Raw genomic sequence first — 16,958 nt, 5'->3', positions numbered from 1 at the left:
ACTCTTCCCATTAAAATAAGAAAAAACTGTATCTTTAATAACAAAGACCATTATTTTGTTACTAATTTTCTGAAGTTTCTTGAAAAAAAGAATTTGTAAGAAATATGCAAGATATAAAAATAGAATTCCAAAACTATGTCTATTTATTTGGTTATCTATTGATTTTTTTTAAATCACAATATTTTAAGGGCTCTGCCAAATTTTCAGGATTCTGTAGGGACTCTGTCTGAAAAAGTTTGGGAAACCCTGCTGTAGCCTACGATATGGAGGTCAGCTGATGATCACAATAGTCCCTTCTGGCTGGGCCTTTCCTCCATATGCCCATAATGAACCTAACTGGTCATTAAGCAGCCATCATCTTCCAGTCTAGTTATCAGTTCATCTTTATGCATCATAGACCCAGCACGATGTAACCATTATGGATAATACCTCGTATTAGGGAAAAAAAATTGTTTTGGAAAGCAATGGAGGTTTTACTACTGTTGCAGGAAACCTGCAGCTCCCACACTGAAATCTGCCAAAAGTAACTTTAAGCATTCAGGTGAGATTTTCAAAGTTATATTGCTTGTGTAAATTAGTTTTTTCCATGACAGCAGAGGCAAATATTCAAGTCGTCCAGGATAAAGTTTACTCAAAGATCAATAGCAAAGAATAGACAAGACATGACATTTAAAAAGTATACGTACAAAGCTTCTTTCTATATTAAGAGAAACAGAAGTCTTTAAATTCAAGGGTTACTTTCGTGAACGTTTGTTTTCCATGAGCAAAATCACAAGCCTGTTGCAGAGGAACTTTATTTCCTTAGCGTATGACTTTTGGAACAAGTCTCGTAGCTTTTTGCGCAAAGCTTCCAAAGATGGAAGGTGATGGCAGTCTGGTATATTCAGGAGGCTGCAGAAGAACTCATTCCACAATTCCGCATTTGGAATCCTAGAAGAGAAAAAACAGCACTTCATTACAGAGCCGACATATCAAGTCAGTTCTCGCTATGTTTAGTTTCAGTTGACATGTACAGCAAACTTATTCCGGTTACAGCAAATACTGTTATGGTATTTGACTATATAGTTGAATTTTCTTCTAGCTCTCTCTCACCCATTTCTTATACAGGCCAATATTTGCATTGCCCCAGGGACTTCCAGCCTGGGGCAGTTGTAGAGCTTACTCAGACAAGATCATGCAATTTAACTAAGCAACATGTTACAAAGGAGACAGTCAAACAAGCTAAATCTATTTGTTGTAAAGGTTCCTTAACTTCTTGGAATCTGGCACGTCCATTGCTGAAAAAACAGTTTGCTTTCCTGAGCTACAACTCACTTCCTCAAATGCTGAAGAGAAAAAAGACAGAAAGAAAAAGAATAAAGATCCAGAGTTGGGAGTGTGACAGTAGTTCTAATAAAACAGACTGGCTGTAGCTAATATCCGATAGTGGTGAGATGGTAATTACTATGTGAATTTCCCATTCAGGCACTCTCACCTTCTCCCCACTGTTGGAGGTCAGTCACATCCATTCTGATTTCATATGCACACACTCCCAGCTCTGTATCTTCCTTTTCTTTTCCTTTCCCTTATCTCTTCAGCACCCGAGAAGTGAGGTGCAGCTCATGAAAGCTCATGTTCTAACACCCCATATATTTGTTAGGCTTTAAAGTGCCATCAGATTCCTTGCTGATTTTATAAAAAGGTTCTGCTGGGGAGTTCCCTTTAAAGGTGCAGTGAGACCAACCTTCTGAAGACCCCCTCAGGTTTCCAGAGCCCGCCTTCATTTTTTACTCTCATGTAGGTGCCGAAGAGCATGCAGTACACTGTCCCAGCGATTCCAAAGTAATCCGTCTAAATAAAGAGAGGCAGCTATTGTGAACAAGTCTAGATGAATGATTTAACGCAATTACTGGGATATGAGAGACACAGATCTAATCCTTTTCCGTCTCAGCCTGCAGGAGGAGGACTGAACCTGGGTCTTCCATAGCTCAGGTGAGTGTCCCAACCCACTGATCAAAGTGGCCAGATTTTAATGGGTCCTGATCTGGAAGGCAGACTCCAATCATGCTTAATGGGTTGGGCCCAGCACACAAGAAACATTCATCTGCCTGTCTTCCCCCATTTGTGGGTCACTCTCAGATACAGGCAGGAGACAGGCATCCTGACACCTATAATGGGGTAGAAGTTTCAGAGGCAGAAACTTAGAACTGAGTGAGTTTAGTTGCCTGCAGGGGTTTTGCAGATTTCAGTGAGCCTAAACCTGGGATTTAGTAGCCTAAGTACCTTTCTGGACTGGGGCTCAAAATTCTCAGATTTCTACAGCTATGTAAATCTCATACCTGGTAGTTCCATGGTTTCTGCGTCAGCATTTCGATACACTGAAATCCAGACGTCTCGCACTTTCCTGTAAACGCAGTTCCTTCAGGAAAGAGTTTCAGGTCTATACTTTGACCCAAGTCAATAACTGTGAGGCCATGAGACAGACTGTCTATGTCACAGGTGTCATTATCCAAAAGCCTACAATCAAGTGAGTAAATTGTTGACACAATTATTAACACCACAGTACAAAAAGATAGCAGCTTTGGTGCTAAGGAGAAATACTTGCCGTTCTCCAAGGATGAAGTTATCAGGTTTAACGTCACCATGAATGATTCTACAGTTGTGGAGCTCTTCCACCATGTGCAGAATTTTAACAGCAAAATAGATTACTAGTGCTTGAGGCATCACTTTTTCAGGAAGCTTTTTATAAATATTTATGGTATTCTACAAAGAAAGAGGCAGGGAAGAGGAAGAGAGAATGAGAATGTTTACTACACCACAAGATAATTGTACACAACATTCATTATAGCTCCATATTCGCAAAACAGAGCATTAGAAAATAAACTAACAAACGTTTCTGTAAAGGGCAGAAGAATGCATTGCAACATATTCCTAACAGGTTACAAATACACCTCTTCAGACTTCAAGTCTTCAGCACCTACCAGTAAAGTTCCATAGCTGTACAGCTCACCAACTAATATGCTTCCGTTTTGGAAGAAGTGAGCAGAATAAAACTGGATGTAAAGATGCCGCACACTTTGCTTCAGCCTCTCCATCAGCTGAGATGCAATGTAGAACTCCCAAGGGTTTGCAGGCTTCTGCACCTGTAACCAGACACTTCATATTAAATGGTAATAGGACCCAATGTGTTTCTCTAGTAGATTGAAAAGATGGAAACATCTTACCATGTCATTACAGTGACCCGAATGCTTGGGAACTTTTCTCCTTACCCAGAGCGTAAGTTCTACAGCCACTCAAAGGAGTTACTCACCTTGTTCAGTAACAGTGGTTCTTCGAGAGGAGGCTCAACCATAGGTGTGTCTGCATCCCTGTGCTGCTGACTGCAGAACTCTGGTAGCAGCATCTGTTTGGCATGCGCTACCCCACCTTTCCCTCCCGTGCTCTGCCATGAGGCTAACCAGCGCCTCAGGCAAACCCTCCTCAGTCCCCTCTCTACTACAGTTCTGAACTAAAGGAGAGGAGGGTGGGTGGTGGTGAAGCCAAAGGGACACATATAGGAGACACAGTTCCCTTCTTGTAACTGCTGTCTTTCGTAGGTATTGTTCATTCATTCAATCAGGCGACTGCACACGCACATGCATGGTAGCTGGAAGATTTTTCCCGTAGTGGTGTCCTCCTGGAGTGATGTAAATCGGTAGTGGGTACTGTTAACCACAAACCTGAGGTACTTCCGGTGGGGCTGAGTGATCGTGATATGAAAATATGCATCCCTCAAGTCGAGGGCTGCATACCGCTCTGCTGGAGCCAATGAGGGGATGGCAGAGGCCAAAGAGACCATACGGAAGGTCACTGAGGCTGTCCTACAATGGGAGTCAGGGCCAGGATGGATGGTGCCAAGGCAGTTAGTGGCAGAAGTGGTAAATATGAGATGGTCTGGCATTGACACAACCAATACCAACCAGGACCTGGGCTGGCCTGAGCTTTATCATATGCCCATGGGGTCCAACAAGCTGACTGGGTGGGGTTTCATGGAGGAGATCACTGCCCTGCACGAGGATGGTGACAATGCGATCTTGAGCTCCTGCTAATTGACCTCTCGGAGTTGTAAGAACAAAGGTTGCTTTCCAAAGTCTCCAAGCGCAGAAGACTGTGGAAGAGCAGTGCTGGGTAGTGCCAAAGGGCAGCAAAGCTTCGGGGACCGTTGCGGTTTGCTGACATGAACATCCAGTGCCGGGGAGGAACGCGCCAGCAATGGAGAATGGTGCAACATCATCACAGGCCTGCCATGAGATGGAACAGGTGGCCTGGCCACTACAGGCACGTCTCTCCTCAGAGAAGGCAGTGCCATTATGCGGATCAAGTACTGTGCTGCCTCAAAAATCTCCGGGGTGGAGAGAAGCTGAATATCCCTGTCATGACAAATTGGGAAGCAGTAACGGGCTGGACTCTACTAGACCCCTTGCGGGACAAGTCAACTAGCCCCTGGGAGCCACTATACCCGAGACGGGATGGGGGAACTGGGGCCTCCCTGCCACTGCATCCCTAAGCTGGGGAGTGGGAGACTGCCCTCTCTCCTGACTTCCTGTTCTGGGGCACTGGGGATGAGAATCAGCGCATGCCAAACTTCTGTTTGCACTATGTCTTTGCTAGTAGGCCTTGGCTCCGTCCCAGGCACTGGCGTGCTTTGCGCTAAGTAGGGGCTGTGCGTTGGATCGGCGGATTCTGGGTTGGATTGAAGGTGTAGGGCTGTCTCCGTGAGCAGGATCCTAGGCCTTGGCTCACAATCCTGAATGTCCATGGTGGAAAGCTTTTGTAGATGTGGCACACATCCTTTGATGACTCTCTCCAAGGCATTTTAGACAAGCAATGGGAAGGTCCCTTTTTGGCACAAGCTTACCGCAGTCTGGGCAAGCTTTGAACCCTTGGGACCGAGGCATGGCCCAGTGATGGGGAGGGGAAAGTATGAAGGTGGTAACCCTAACTAAGACTTAAGGACACTACCTAAACTTACTAACAATTACTTACATACAAAGTACAGCGGGACACTGCTAATGGTGCTTGCTGGAGTGAGAGCAAGAAGTTCCAGCTGCTGTCACAGATGCTAAGAAGGAGCTGAGGGGCTGGCAGGCTGGCATGGTTCTACATTCAGCGCCATGAAGGCGTGACTCCGGGGACGCCAAGGCTGACCTGACGGATGCTGCTATTGGAAAAATCTTAGTTACCGTGTGCACACACCTGGTTAGAACTGATGTGAACAAACCCTTGAAGAACCATTAATTTCTTTGAATAGTAGCCCTATGGTGCTCCATTACAGGTGATTCTTGAGCAGCACGTCCCCATCAAAGGCTGGGGCTTCGGACTCTGTTACAGACGACAGAATCACGGTGCCAAATCTGGCATCTGCAGCAGAGTCTTCCAGCATGACAGTGTTCAGCAAAAGGGCGTGAAGACGCCAAGGGACCTGCGCTGCAGATTTCAGCAATAGGGATACCCTTGAAAAAGGCGATGGAATGGAAATCGACCATGCAGTGTGCAGATTGTTGATGAAGGTACCAAATTGTGAATGTGGCCAGTGTGCTACAGTTTGCGACCTATTCGGAGAGTCTTTGAGCTGAAATTGCTGTCTTTAGACCTATCTGCAATAGAGAAAAGTCTCTCATTTTCTACAAACTCTTGTGCTGTGCACGTAGAAGGCCTCGGTCTCCTTATGTGAGGGTCAGGCAAAATATGTCCCATGGGCTGGATCTGGCTCACCACCATGGCCTTCTCATGCTGCTCAAAGCAGCTGGCTACAGGCTTGCTGCACACCTCATACTGCTGGGAAATCAGCCAATGGGAGCCACTTGGCTGGGCAGCATAGGAACCCCTCTCCCCGGGGTGCACTGCACACAGAGCATGTGGCCTCCGCAGCCAAATGCTCTGAGCGGCATGTGAGGGTCCAGCAGGCAAGGAGCCTGCCTGAGGCTCCCACTGGGCTATTGGTTGGGAGCTGAGTAAACTACGTACTTCCCGGCCAGAGCCTGCACCTGGTATCCCACTCCCTCTTTCCACCCAAACCTCTGCTGCCCACCCTGTACCGCTGCCCCAGTCACAACGCAACCCCCTTGCACTCCCACTCCTGCACCATACCCTCTGCACTCCAATCTCCTCCTTAGGACACAAGCCAAATCCCTGCTCTCCCTCCTGCACCCCTGCCCCAGGTCACAAGCCCCTCCCAGAGACTCCTAAATCCCTCCTCCAGGTCAGAATCTTCTCCTACACCCATGCCTCCTCCCAGATCTTGCACCCCTTCCTGCACCTCAGTCCCCCACTCCAGGTCACAACCCCCTCCTTCACCCAACCTCCACGTTAGACCCTGCACCTCCTCCATTAATACTATGGCAGAGCGTGGCCCTTTACCACTTACCAAATTCTTGGAGTGGCCCCCCTGTCAAAAATGATTGCCCGCCCCTGCCTTAGATCAAGCGTATGGAGGATGGCTCCCCCATTATCCTGGTGGGTCTGGGATGAAAGGGTGGAGGGTGAGTACGCTGGTCCAAGCGTGACTTTGCCAGGCAAGAATGCTATGCAGGGAGACGTGCTGTCAGAGCTGCTCTCCACACTGACTGCCCTGAGGTGATGGTGATCTGGAACACTGTCTTCACGGAAAGGCGAGCTCAAGAACAAGTGGCCATGGGTTCAAATGGCAGTCTAGCCAGTTCTTCTCACACTAGGCTGAGATCCCACTGTGGGTAGGAAGTCAGGCTGGGGAAAAAGGGCGGTTATGCCTTTGAGAAATCTCTTCATGGAACACACTTCTTCCTGCTGGTGAAAGGCCACTATTGCTGCTAAGCGTACCTGGTCATACCCTGCCCAGGGGAGTCCCAAACAGGGGGTCCAAGAATAGAACAATGGTTTCATTTTCACCTGATTTCTACTGGTTGAACTACTAAGGAACCTCAGTGAAGCCCCTGTAAGTTATATGACAAGCTATTCACAACCAAAGCCACTTACCTTTAATATTACTTTCTGGTTATTTTTAGGGTTGTGTGTGTCCAGGACAGAAGCCTGATAGACATGTGCAAAAGCCCCTTCTCCAAGTAAACAGTCCACATGGAACGATTTAGGACCTGTGGCAGTTTAGGAAGGAGTTGAAAGATACAATAGATTAACCAGTGCTGTTATTTACAAAGCTTCCTCTCCAGCAAAGCTCTCTGGACAGAATGAACTGGCCGAGCATATTACAGAAGCATTGTAAGTTAGTGCTTTGGTGTGTTACAAATACCTTTACTGTCCTTCTCAGTGCACCTCATGCTGTGTCACAAACAGGTCAATGAGTTTAGAAACTCCATGGAACCCTCTTGTTGAAATCACAACAATACTTTCTAATAGGCATGTGGCAATTGTCTCCAGAAAGGGCCATAACTTTGGAGTTTAGTACATACAAACACACCCACATCATAGATCATTTGCAAGCTTATTTTATGTATGTATAGAGGAGGTATGATGTGGAGCTATCAAAGGGGGCTGTAAGCAAGCTGAAACAATTGTATCCTAAACAAGTCTCATTTTTTCCAGTTCCAGAAACATTGAAATGTCACTGTGCCAAAGACGCTATCTTTGTAATGGGTAAGGTTTCCACAATTATCACCCCTAATATCATTATCTCATAGACACTAACCTCCCGCCCTCACCCTTCCTCTGTTCTAAATTCTGATTTCTCAATTTTGTGTGTGTTCACTTTTTTTTATTGTATCCCTTTGGTATATATGGTCATGACAATTTTCTTCCACAATTTGATTCGAGGAAGTGGGTCTGGCCCACGAAAGCTCATCACCTAATAAACCATCGTTAGTCTTTAAAGTGCTGCATATAGTCCTATCTTTTGTTTCATCCCCAGAACAGGCATCGAAGAAGTACAGTACTTGAGAGGAAACAGCTACAAGAGTGCTTCTCCATACTGTGTGCCTCAGTAAGGCTTTGGGGTCTCTTGATGTCAAAGACACCATAATAATTAGGTCGCCTGATATTCTGGTCCTCACTGTTCATAACTTTCCAAAAACCAGAACATATAAAGAACACATGGATTGAAAACACACACCATTAGCCGCCCAGTGGACAAGCATCGTTTCATATCAACACATTCAATTTGTGATGTAATCCCTCATGACTTCTGCAACACAATTCCTCCTGTACTCACATGAACAGGGTATGACTGTGTAATCCCTAGTTGGGTATAGGGGAAAAATACCTATATTTAATATGCTGTCAAAACAAAGGGAGCTTACTACGTCAGAGATCTTGGCAAATTGGGAGTGATGGACAAACTGCAATTTCTGCAGCAAGGAAGTTGGTAGCAATCAATGTTCCCTCTACTCTATTCCATACATGTGTGGATTTTTTTCAATCCATGTGCAGAACAATTTTTATGCGCACCAAGGCACGTGCAAATGTGCACCACCAGTAGAAACAAAACCTAGCTGTCGGCACTTTATTAACTAACTGGGCGGCATCTGACTCTCTTGTGAGCAGCCACACATTTGCACAGCTTACAGGGAACACTGGTAGCAGTGCTGTATGGTCAGACTGAGAAGGAAAAAGAGACCCACAGAGACCTGAATTGTTTGCACCACAATCAATCCATCACCAAAGACAAGTCACTGGCCAAATTTCCACCACGCAAAGGCCGTTTTGACGAGCATGTCAAAAAAGCATCTTGAAAAATAAAGATGTGGATGTCTTCACATGTGAAACCTGATATTGGATCACTATTGCAACAAGGACGGAAAAGTGTAGATGACAAACTACTTCCTGTATTCTTCAAGGCCCAATGCCTTCGGAGTTTCTACAAAACCTAATTTGTTCCTGTACCAGAAGGGTCACTGCACAATCAATTACGTCTGTAGTCAGAACAATCTTCTCTGTGTAAGTGCAAAGGCAATGAACACGGTAGTAAGCCACACATTCTCCACAGAGATCAAAGCAATGAGCAAGGTAATGAAATGGACGAGAAATGTCACCAATGTTATTACATTTCAATGATCCTGTACACCAGTGGTCACCAACAAGTCGATCGGGATCTACTTGTAGAACTTGGAGTCTCTGACAGGTCACCCTGACTGGTTTGGCCATGAGGCTGTTATCAAGCGCAGGCACTTCAGCTGCGCCTTCCCCCTACTGCTCCACATCTCCTGCCCTTTGCCTTGGAGCTGTGCCCCCCTCCCTCCCGGAAGCCTCCTGCTTGCTGTGCAGGGCAGGGGAGGGAGAAGAGGAGCATTGATGTCCACAGAGCAGAGAGAGGGAACAACAGGGCTTGGGATGGAGGGAGTTTGCTGGCTGCTTTTGGGAGTGGTGCAGGGCCAGGGCAGGGGTGAGCCTGACTTAGCCCCACCCAGGAGCAGCCTGAGATAAGCAGTGTCCAGCTGGAGCCCACATCCTGAAACCCTGCCCCAGTCACAAACCCCCTCTTGCACCCCAAACCCCTGCCCTAGTGCTGAGCACCCCTGCAGCCAAACACCCTCCCAGAGCCTGCACCTAGAACCCCCTCCAGCACCCTAACTGCCTGCCCCAAACTTAGCTCAGAGCCCCTCTCACACTCCAAATCCCTTAATCCAAGACCAGAGACTGCACCCCAACCCACTGGCCCTGCCTGGTGAAAGCAAGGGAGGATGGAGTGAGCAGGGTCGTGGCCTCGGAAAAGAGGCACAAAGGAGGCGGGGCCAGGGTATTTGGGTTTCAGGTAGATCTTGGACTGCACTTAAGTGATCTCTTGCTCAAAAAGGCTGGAGACCCCTGCTGTACACATTTATTACCAGATTTGTTTTTACCACTGAGATTTTTCTGATGCTTTGGAGGCACAATGAAATCCAATTTTAAGCCTGGAAATAATACAGGAATGACACTAACAGAAACAAGTACACACATTTTAAAGTGGTCATTGTAAAGTATTGGAGTCATTGTTTATCGCTGCTTCCATGGTAACAGCACCATCTGACAGTTCCACATCAGACCTCAAAGTAATGATAAGCGGGTATGGAGAGTGGGTATATTATGCTGACCAATCTGGTAGTGTCTGCTGCTTGCCTACAGATGCAGGTGAGCAGTCAGAATGGAATGTAAATCCCATCAGTGGGAACAGTAACATTTAAGTCATGCTGCAATTACTAGAAAACAGCAACTAGGTTGAAACAGGACTATTGTTTCATATAAGCCTTGGAATTCCATGCCAAGCACTTTACTGGTTCCCTCTCAGAGAGGCAGATAACATCCAAATATGGAAATTCTTAAATGGGTCTAGTGTTGAACCTTCAATTCTTTAAACAATCTGGGAGTCAGTTTTGGAAGTTTTTCTGAATAAATATATTAAAAAAATCTAAAATTATTTTAACAGGCCTGTTTATCAAAAGCAATTCTTAGAATGCAATCAATATGTCGAAATGGCAATTCTTACCCAGTATAAGTTCAGTCTTCAGTTTGATAGGAGGAAGACTGGATTTCCATTCAAAAGTATTGGAGTAGGTACTCAGTGGTTTAGGTAGCCTTGATAGAAGTTTGTGAATTAAGCCCTCGTCCCAAGGGTTTTCAACAATGACTTCATGGAAGGGAAAGAGAATTTGTAGGCTGTATGTAAAATGTGAGTAAATAGAGGAACACAAGTCTACAATCTAGCAATAAGCAGGAATGACAGAGTATCCCACCATGAGCCCTTATGTAGGTCTTGGCTTTGATGACTTAGTTGAGTGAAAGAGTTGAATAAAAAGGAACATAAAGGCTGTTGTTACTTGCAAACACAGACACTGATAAAGCCAAACCTTTGGACCTGATCTGCCAGAAGAGCAAGGAAATCCTCAGGTCCCAATAAATTCAGTGGAGTTGAGGGCACTCAGCACCTCATAGGATGCAGGAAATATACAGCCCAATCCCTTCCCATGCAGTTGGATCACTACACATGAGCAACACTTTAGAGAAACTGCAAGACACGTCACCTCGTTGCTTGCTTCAGACCCTCTGAACATTGGAAGGAAACACGAAGTATATTCATCTACTTAAATCACAGCTTTAATAGAGGAATGGTACTGTTGACCCTTACTACCTTGAGCTTTAACATTCGGGTGAGTCCTGTTCTCTGCACACAGGAGAATCTGCGGAGCACTGACTGACTCTCTACACGCAGTTAGCACCATTTCATCCTCTGAATACTCCCTGACTGCTTGCGAAGTCTCCAACACAGCCTTCTGAGTAGCTAGTTGCTGGTTTAACAGTAGAGAAGCAGCTGCAGAGGGAACATTTCCTGGCAGTTCTCCTTGTTCTGGGCTCTGCTCCAAAACTGGGCTGCATGTTAAACACGCACAAAAAATTAAGTTAGTTGTCAATAATGAACTGGCCTTCCTGATGGCCGCAAAAGATAAAGCCATTTTGAGCAATAAGCCTGTTTGCACTCTTTTGCCCCAATATCATGTACCTGTATGTATTTAACTTAATCTCACTGCATTTTGTATGGGCCAGAAACATTTTATGTGGAACAAATCCTGACACTTCAGGGCTTGAGACAACTACTTGGCTGCCAAGAGTTCAAGAGAACTTTTACCGCTTGCAGGTCCCCCATGTATTCTGATTCTGCAGCCACAGAGTTGTGTTCCAGAATCTCTACTTCCATTTAAAACAAACGAGAATCACTTGGTCAGACAAAGCCACCCTCAGACAAACTCCCAGACAGTGAAGGACAGCACAGTCATACTGAAGGAGGAAAAAAAAAAAAAAGCAAGAGCTTATGGAAGATGTTCCTCTACCATCCACAGCTTCCCCATATAGCTATTTGGGATACTGCTGTTGTGTGGAATCCATTATTAAATGCCCAAAAGGGCATTAATATAGAGCTGAAATTTTGCCTAGTGCTGCCTCATGTCCTTCTAGTACATTCCAGGTAAAAAGCCAAGGCTTCCGGATGTCCAAAGTGTGTAGACACCTCTCTTCTGCCATCTCGTGGGGCTTAGGAGAGAACGCAGGGAGGAATGTGTCCTGCTTCATAAGGAAGGAGGAAATGGTCTTTGGCAAGAAGGTCAGCTGGGGTTGCAGTTGGACCTTCTACTTGCAGAAGAGGAGACTCCGAAGTCAGCGCCCTGATCTCAGAGATACATCCTGCCCACATCTCTGCCACTAGAAACGCCATCTTCCATGACAAACAAGATCAGAATGTCGCCCTTTGCCATTAAGATTATTTTTAGTGTAAGATTTAAGAATATCTGAATTAGTCTTTTATAGTGGAGGGGTTTGTAATAATTACCTTTTAGTCTTAGAATGTTCTGTTGCCTCTACAAAATAAACTGTCATTCTTGTTTGTGTGAGGAAAAGATAGGCCTGAGGGCCACCCCTGCCTCCAGAGGGCCGAAAAAGGAGACAGAACTCAGGGGTGGCAAAGGACTATCAAAATGTGGCCATTGTGCCTGATGACTATTTAGGAGCAGACTGATGACCCTGAAGCTAAAGCAAGCACCCCCAAAGGGAACGATAAAAACCAACCAAAGCCAGAATGTGACAACACCCAGAGTCACCAAGAGGCTGATGCAGACTGACAATTAAACCAATCTTGAAATAACCACTTGCTACAAATAACTGATTACAACATGATACAACAAAACTCAGAGACCTGTACGAGAAGGAGCGCCTGCAAAAGATGGATGTCTTGCCACGGAACATCAGTTTCCATCCTGCAAAGCCTCTGACCAAGAACGACAGACCCTGGCTCTTCCACTCAAGCCCACTCTAAGTGGCCAGTAGATTAGTCCAAGCTACATACTGGCACTTAGAACTGTGTTGGCAGGACTAGGGTGTATGCACGCATGTTGCTTTTTATGTTGTATCTCAATAATCATGGCATATTGTCCTATCCCCTAAAAAAAGATTCCATGTGCTTCTTATAAGCATAACAATTTTGCTCCTGTACGGGCAGGACCACTATGGCAGGTGCTGTGGAGCTTACCACATTACACAGTGTACCTGCTGGTTCCTTGAGCTCCTCAGCCTGCAACCCCATGCTAGAGGAGGCCCTTTTCAGGAGCTCCTGGTGCACCTCCACATCCCCCCCTGACGCCAGGCAGGGGGAGGGGTTCACAATGTCCTCCCCAGAGGAGGCCAAGGAGGATGCCAGTGCTGCGAGCTATGCCCTTTTCTTCTGTGGCACAGACTGGTGGCTCGCTGGAGCCCCTTGAGATGGGGCTGATTCTCTCTCAGGGACTTGCACCTGCTTGGGGAGACAAGCCCCTGAGATGGATGGCCTTTCTGAAGCTCCCCAAACTGAACAGGCAGTCTGAGAAGATTGTGTGAACCCCTGTGGGTTCCAGGGAAACCAGGGCACCCACCAATGCCCCAGAGGCTGCAGCATCATGGGTAGGGGCAGCAACACCAGTGTTGGGGCTTGTCCCAGCAGCAGGGAGCCCTGTTTGGGGCTGGCTTCCAATGCCTGGCAGCGAGAGCGATGGGCCTGCAAGGAGCTGTCCAAGCAGAGCGAGTCCTTGCCTTGGGCCCTCGGAGAGCGGCATGGGCTGGTGGACTAGCGACACGAATGCAGTGATCAATGCCTTGCAACGCTCACTCGGTGTCAGAACCTAGAACGGGAGCAGTACCCTGAATGGGTCCTACAGCTGAATGCCCTGAGACCAGGATGACCAATGGGACAGAGACTAGTGTATCCAGGACACTACTAACTAATATCTAGAAACTACTGGGAACGGTTTCAAAGGGGCAGCGTCGCATGGAGCCCGGGATCAGCTGTGCGGTGCTGCCCTTTTGAAATGCCTACACGGTATTTCAAAGCAGCAGCGCCGCACAGAGTCAGTGCAGTGCTGCCGCTTTGAAGTACCCCCTGGTCTCGCCCCCCTTTGCTGCCTCTATCTGATAGAGGCAGCAAGAGGGGAGGGGAAGGGGAAGCAACAGGAGTGATGTAACTTGTTTGTACCTATATATAAAATGGTGTCTTGGGGGGGACAGTCTTTGTCCAGCCAGGTTGCAGGGGGAGTACCCCACTGGTTGAACTTAGTCCATAGTTATGAGTACGGGCGCGTAGTGATTCGGTAGACTCTACTGACAACTGTGACTGCACTTGGCTTAATAATAAATCTGGCCGGGAACCCTTGATCCTTATCTGATTTGTGGTCTTTGGGGGCTCTCTCGGGGTCTGCGGTAGCAAACTAATTGTGTAAATCAACACAGTCCACATTAGTGAACACACATGCAAGCAGCCTTCTGGCTATCATTGGCGATGGAGCCGGAGACCTCTCCGGACACAACAGCAATAAATTCTGACCCGACTACAGCAGGTGTGCACAAAAAGAAATATTGTAAGCACGGGATTTGGATAACATGATTTTAGGGAAGCTCTATCTCTTAGGCCCTATGCTTAACTAATCCTACGCAGACCGCTCATGAGGAACAGCAACATTTTGAGACAATCTGAGTAACCAAATAGATTCTGGAGCATGTAGAAAAAAGACATTTGTTAGACAACATGTGTCCTTTAAGTAGTTAAGAGGTACCAAACCTGCTGTAATTGAAGAAGTTTCATATAGGCATTTGAAATCTCAAACATCAGAAAGAGTCACACTGTACCTTAGCTTCCTGGTTTTGGCTGCCTGCATGTACTGCTCCTCAGAAGAATCTAGAACCATCATACCATCACTGCCGTGGACTGCATTTTCTGAATAAAAGTGCATAACAAAATTAGTCCCACAGCTGAAGTGCAGTTTGTGAACTATAAGCAGTTACAATAAAATCCAGTACAACTCAGCACAAACACTTGCTATGGATTGTGAACTATAAGCAATTACAATAAAATCCAGTACAACTCAGCACAAACACTTGCTATGGATTGCGAGACTAGTTAGCAAGAAATTCACTGGAGATTTTAGTAACTTCTGGGGCCAAAGTATTGGAATATATTACCGCAATCCATTTTTTCCCCCTCGACTTCAATGAGTTCTGAGCAAAAAGCCCCTCTGAAAGTCAAGTCATCCATTTCCATAATTATCGTTAGCTCTCCAGGATTGATGATTGAGGCCTACATGCACTAGAAGTCATTTTAAATGTTGCTGAGGACAGCATCAAGGCTCAGAATGCAGACTGCACACTGAATCAGGGACGCTTTTCAGATAGGCACAAAACCCATTTTGAACAGTATTCTGCTTCTGCTCCTGCAATAACAAGTATAAGCACAGGGGGAGTTAATAATTTTCTTCATTCCCAACATTAAAAAGTGAGAGGAACACTTCTGTATTATTTAGCCCAGAAAGTTAACTGCAAATGTTTTCTACCACTCAACACTGAGGTTAATATCCTTCCGGGAGGTGTTTTTAGACCTTTTCTACATGTATGTTGACCCCCAAATCACATCTAAAAGCAGATATTGAGGGAACAAAGAAGGGAAGTTAGCATCTGAACAGGCAGGTGGGGGGTAGAAACAGGATTCTTAGCTGCATTTCCAAAAGTATTTTGTTCAAATGTAAACGTGACTCCGAATTTATTGGCTTGCTAATGATTTTAGTAAATACAAGCGCTAAGATTTTTACCTTGAAGTTACTGACATGCTCTCACTTATTGTTTGTACAGAGTTCTCAACCCAAATAACCTTAATTTCAATGTAAAGATAACAACAGAACAGAGTGGAGAGACATGTGGGGAAAGAACAACAGCAGCTTGTATTTCCTTTGGTATAGTTGTGTGTACAGTTAGCAGCTGTGTGTTGTTAAAGAGGCATACGATCAGTGGCAACAGGCTCAGCTCGCTGCCTTCCTACTCAAAGTCAGTTGCCAGTACTATAAGCACTCTGGTAAGAGCAGTTCTTAATAAGTGATTTGTGGTAGCTTTATCATAGAATCATAGAACATTAGACTGGAAGGGACCTCGAGAGGTCATCCAGTCCTGTCCCCTAACCTCACGGCAGGACCAAGCACCATCTAGATCCTCCCTGACAGGTGCCTGTCCAACCTGCTCTTAAATATCTCCAGTGATGGAGAATCCACAACCTCCCCGGGCAATTTATTCCAGTGTTTAACCACCCTGACAGGTAGGAAGTTTTTCCTAGTGTCCAACCTAAATCTCCCTTGCTGCAGTTTAAGCCCATTGTTTCTTGTCCTGTCCTCAGAGGCCAAGGAGAACAATTTTTCTCCCTCCTCCTTGCAACACCCTTTTAGATACTTGAAAGCTGCTATCATGTCCCCTCTGGGTCTTTTCCTTTCCAAACTAAACAAACCCAATTCTTTCACTCTTCCCTCACAGCTCATGTTCTCTAGAACGTAAGAATGGACATATTGGGTCAGACCAAAAGTCCATCTAGCCCAGTATCCTGTCTGCCGACAATGGCCAATACCAGATGCCCCAGAGGGAGGGATCACAACAGGGAATCCTCATGTGATCCCTCCCCTGTCACCCACCTCCAGACAAACACAGGCTAGGGACTCCATTCCTACCCATCCCATCTAATAGCCATTGATGGACCTAACCTCCATTAATCTATCTCACTCTTTTTTTAATCCTGTTAAAGTTCTAGTCTTCACATCCTCTGGCAAGGAGTTCCACAGGTTGACTGTGTGCTGAATGAAGAAAAACTTCCTTTTGTTTGTTTTAAACCTGCTGCCTATTCATTTCATTTCATGACCCCCCTAGTTTTTATATTATGGGAATAAATAAGTAACTTTCCCTTATTCACTTTTTCCAAACCAGTCATGATTTTATAGACTTCTTTCTTATCTCACCCTTAGTCTCCTCTTTTCTAAGCTGAAAAGTCCCAGTCTTTTATCTCTCTTCATATGGGACCCGTTCCAAACCCCTAATCACTTTTGCTGCCCTTTTGTGAACCTTTTCCAATGCCAATATATATTTTTTGAGATGAGGCGACCACATCTGTACAGAGTATTCAAGATGTGGGCGTAACATGGTTTTATATAGAGGCAATAAGATATTTTCTGGTTGAAATTATTGATGTTTTTATATCATATGTTTATTTTTAC

At 45.7% G+C, this 16,958-nt stretch overlaps 1 protein-coding gene across 1 annotated transcript in view; it reads right to left on the bottom strand.

Annotated features, from left to right (window-relative positions):
• Positions 1 to 605: 605 nt before the first annotated feature.
• BUB1 (BUB1 mitotic checkpoint serine/threonine kinase) overlaps positions 606 to 16,958 on the bottom strand; it is a 57,753-nt gene continuing 41,400 nt past the window's right edge. The window contains exons 17-25 of the mRNA XM_075925870.2: positions 14,563 to 14,650; positions 11,051 to 11,289; positions 10,409 to 10,549; positions 6,973 to 7,088; positions 2,961 to 3,122; positions 2,585 to 2,742; positions 2,319 to 2,496; positions 1,724 to 1,830; positions 606 to 930 (exon numbers count right to left, since the gene is read on the bottom strand). Coding sequence (XP_075781985.2) covers positions 735 to 930; positions 1,724 to 1,830; positions 2,319 to 2,496; positions 2,585 to 2,742; positions 2,961 to 3,122; positions 6,973 to 7,088; positions 10,409 to 10,549; positions 11,051 to 11,289; positions 14,563 to 14,650 — 1,385 coding nt within the window. The 3' untranslated portion in view covers positions 606 to 734. The remainder of the gene's footprint in view (positions 931 to 1,723; positions 1,831 to 2,318; positions 2,497 to 2,584; positions 2,743 to 2,960; positions 3,123 to 6,972; positions 7,089 to 10,408; positions 10,550 to 11,050; positions 11,290 to 14,562; positions 14,651 to 16,958) is intronic.

This window comes from Pelodiscus sinensis, chromosome 3, assembly GCF_052426305.1.
Source record: "Pelodiscus sinensis isolate ZL-2025 chromosome 3, ASM5242630v1, whole genome shotgun sequence".
In the NCBI taxonomy this organism is placed as follows: domain Eukaryota; kingdom Metazoa; phylum Chordata; order Testudines; family Trionychidae; genus Pelodiscus; species Pelodiscus sinensis.
Note: the sequence above shows the minus strand (reverse complement) of the source record. Positions and strands in the feature narration are given on the sequence as shown.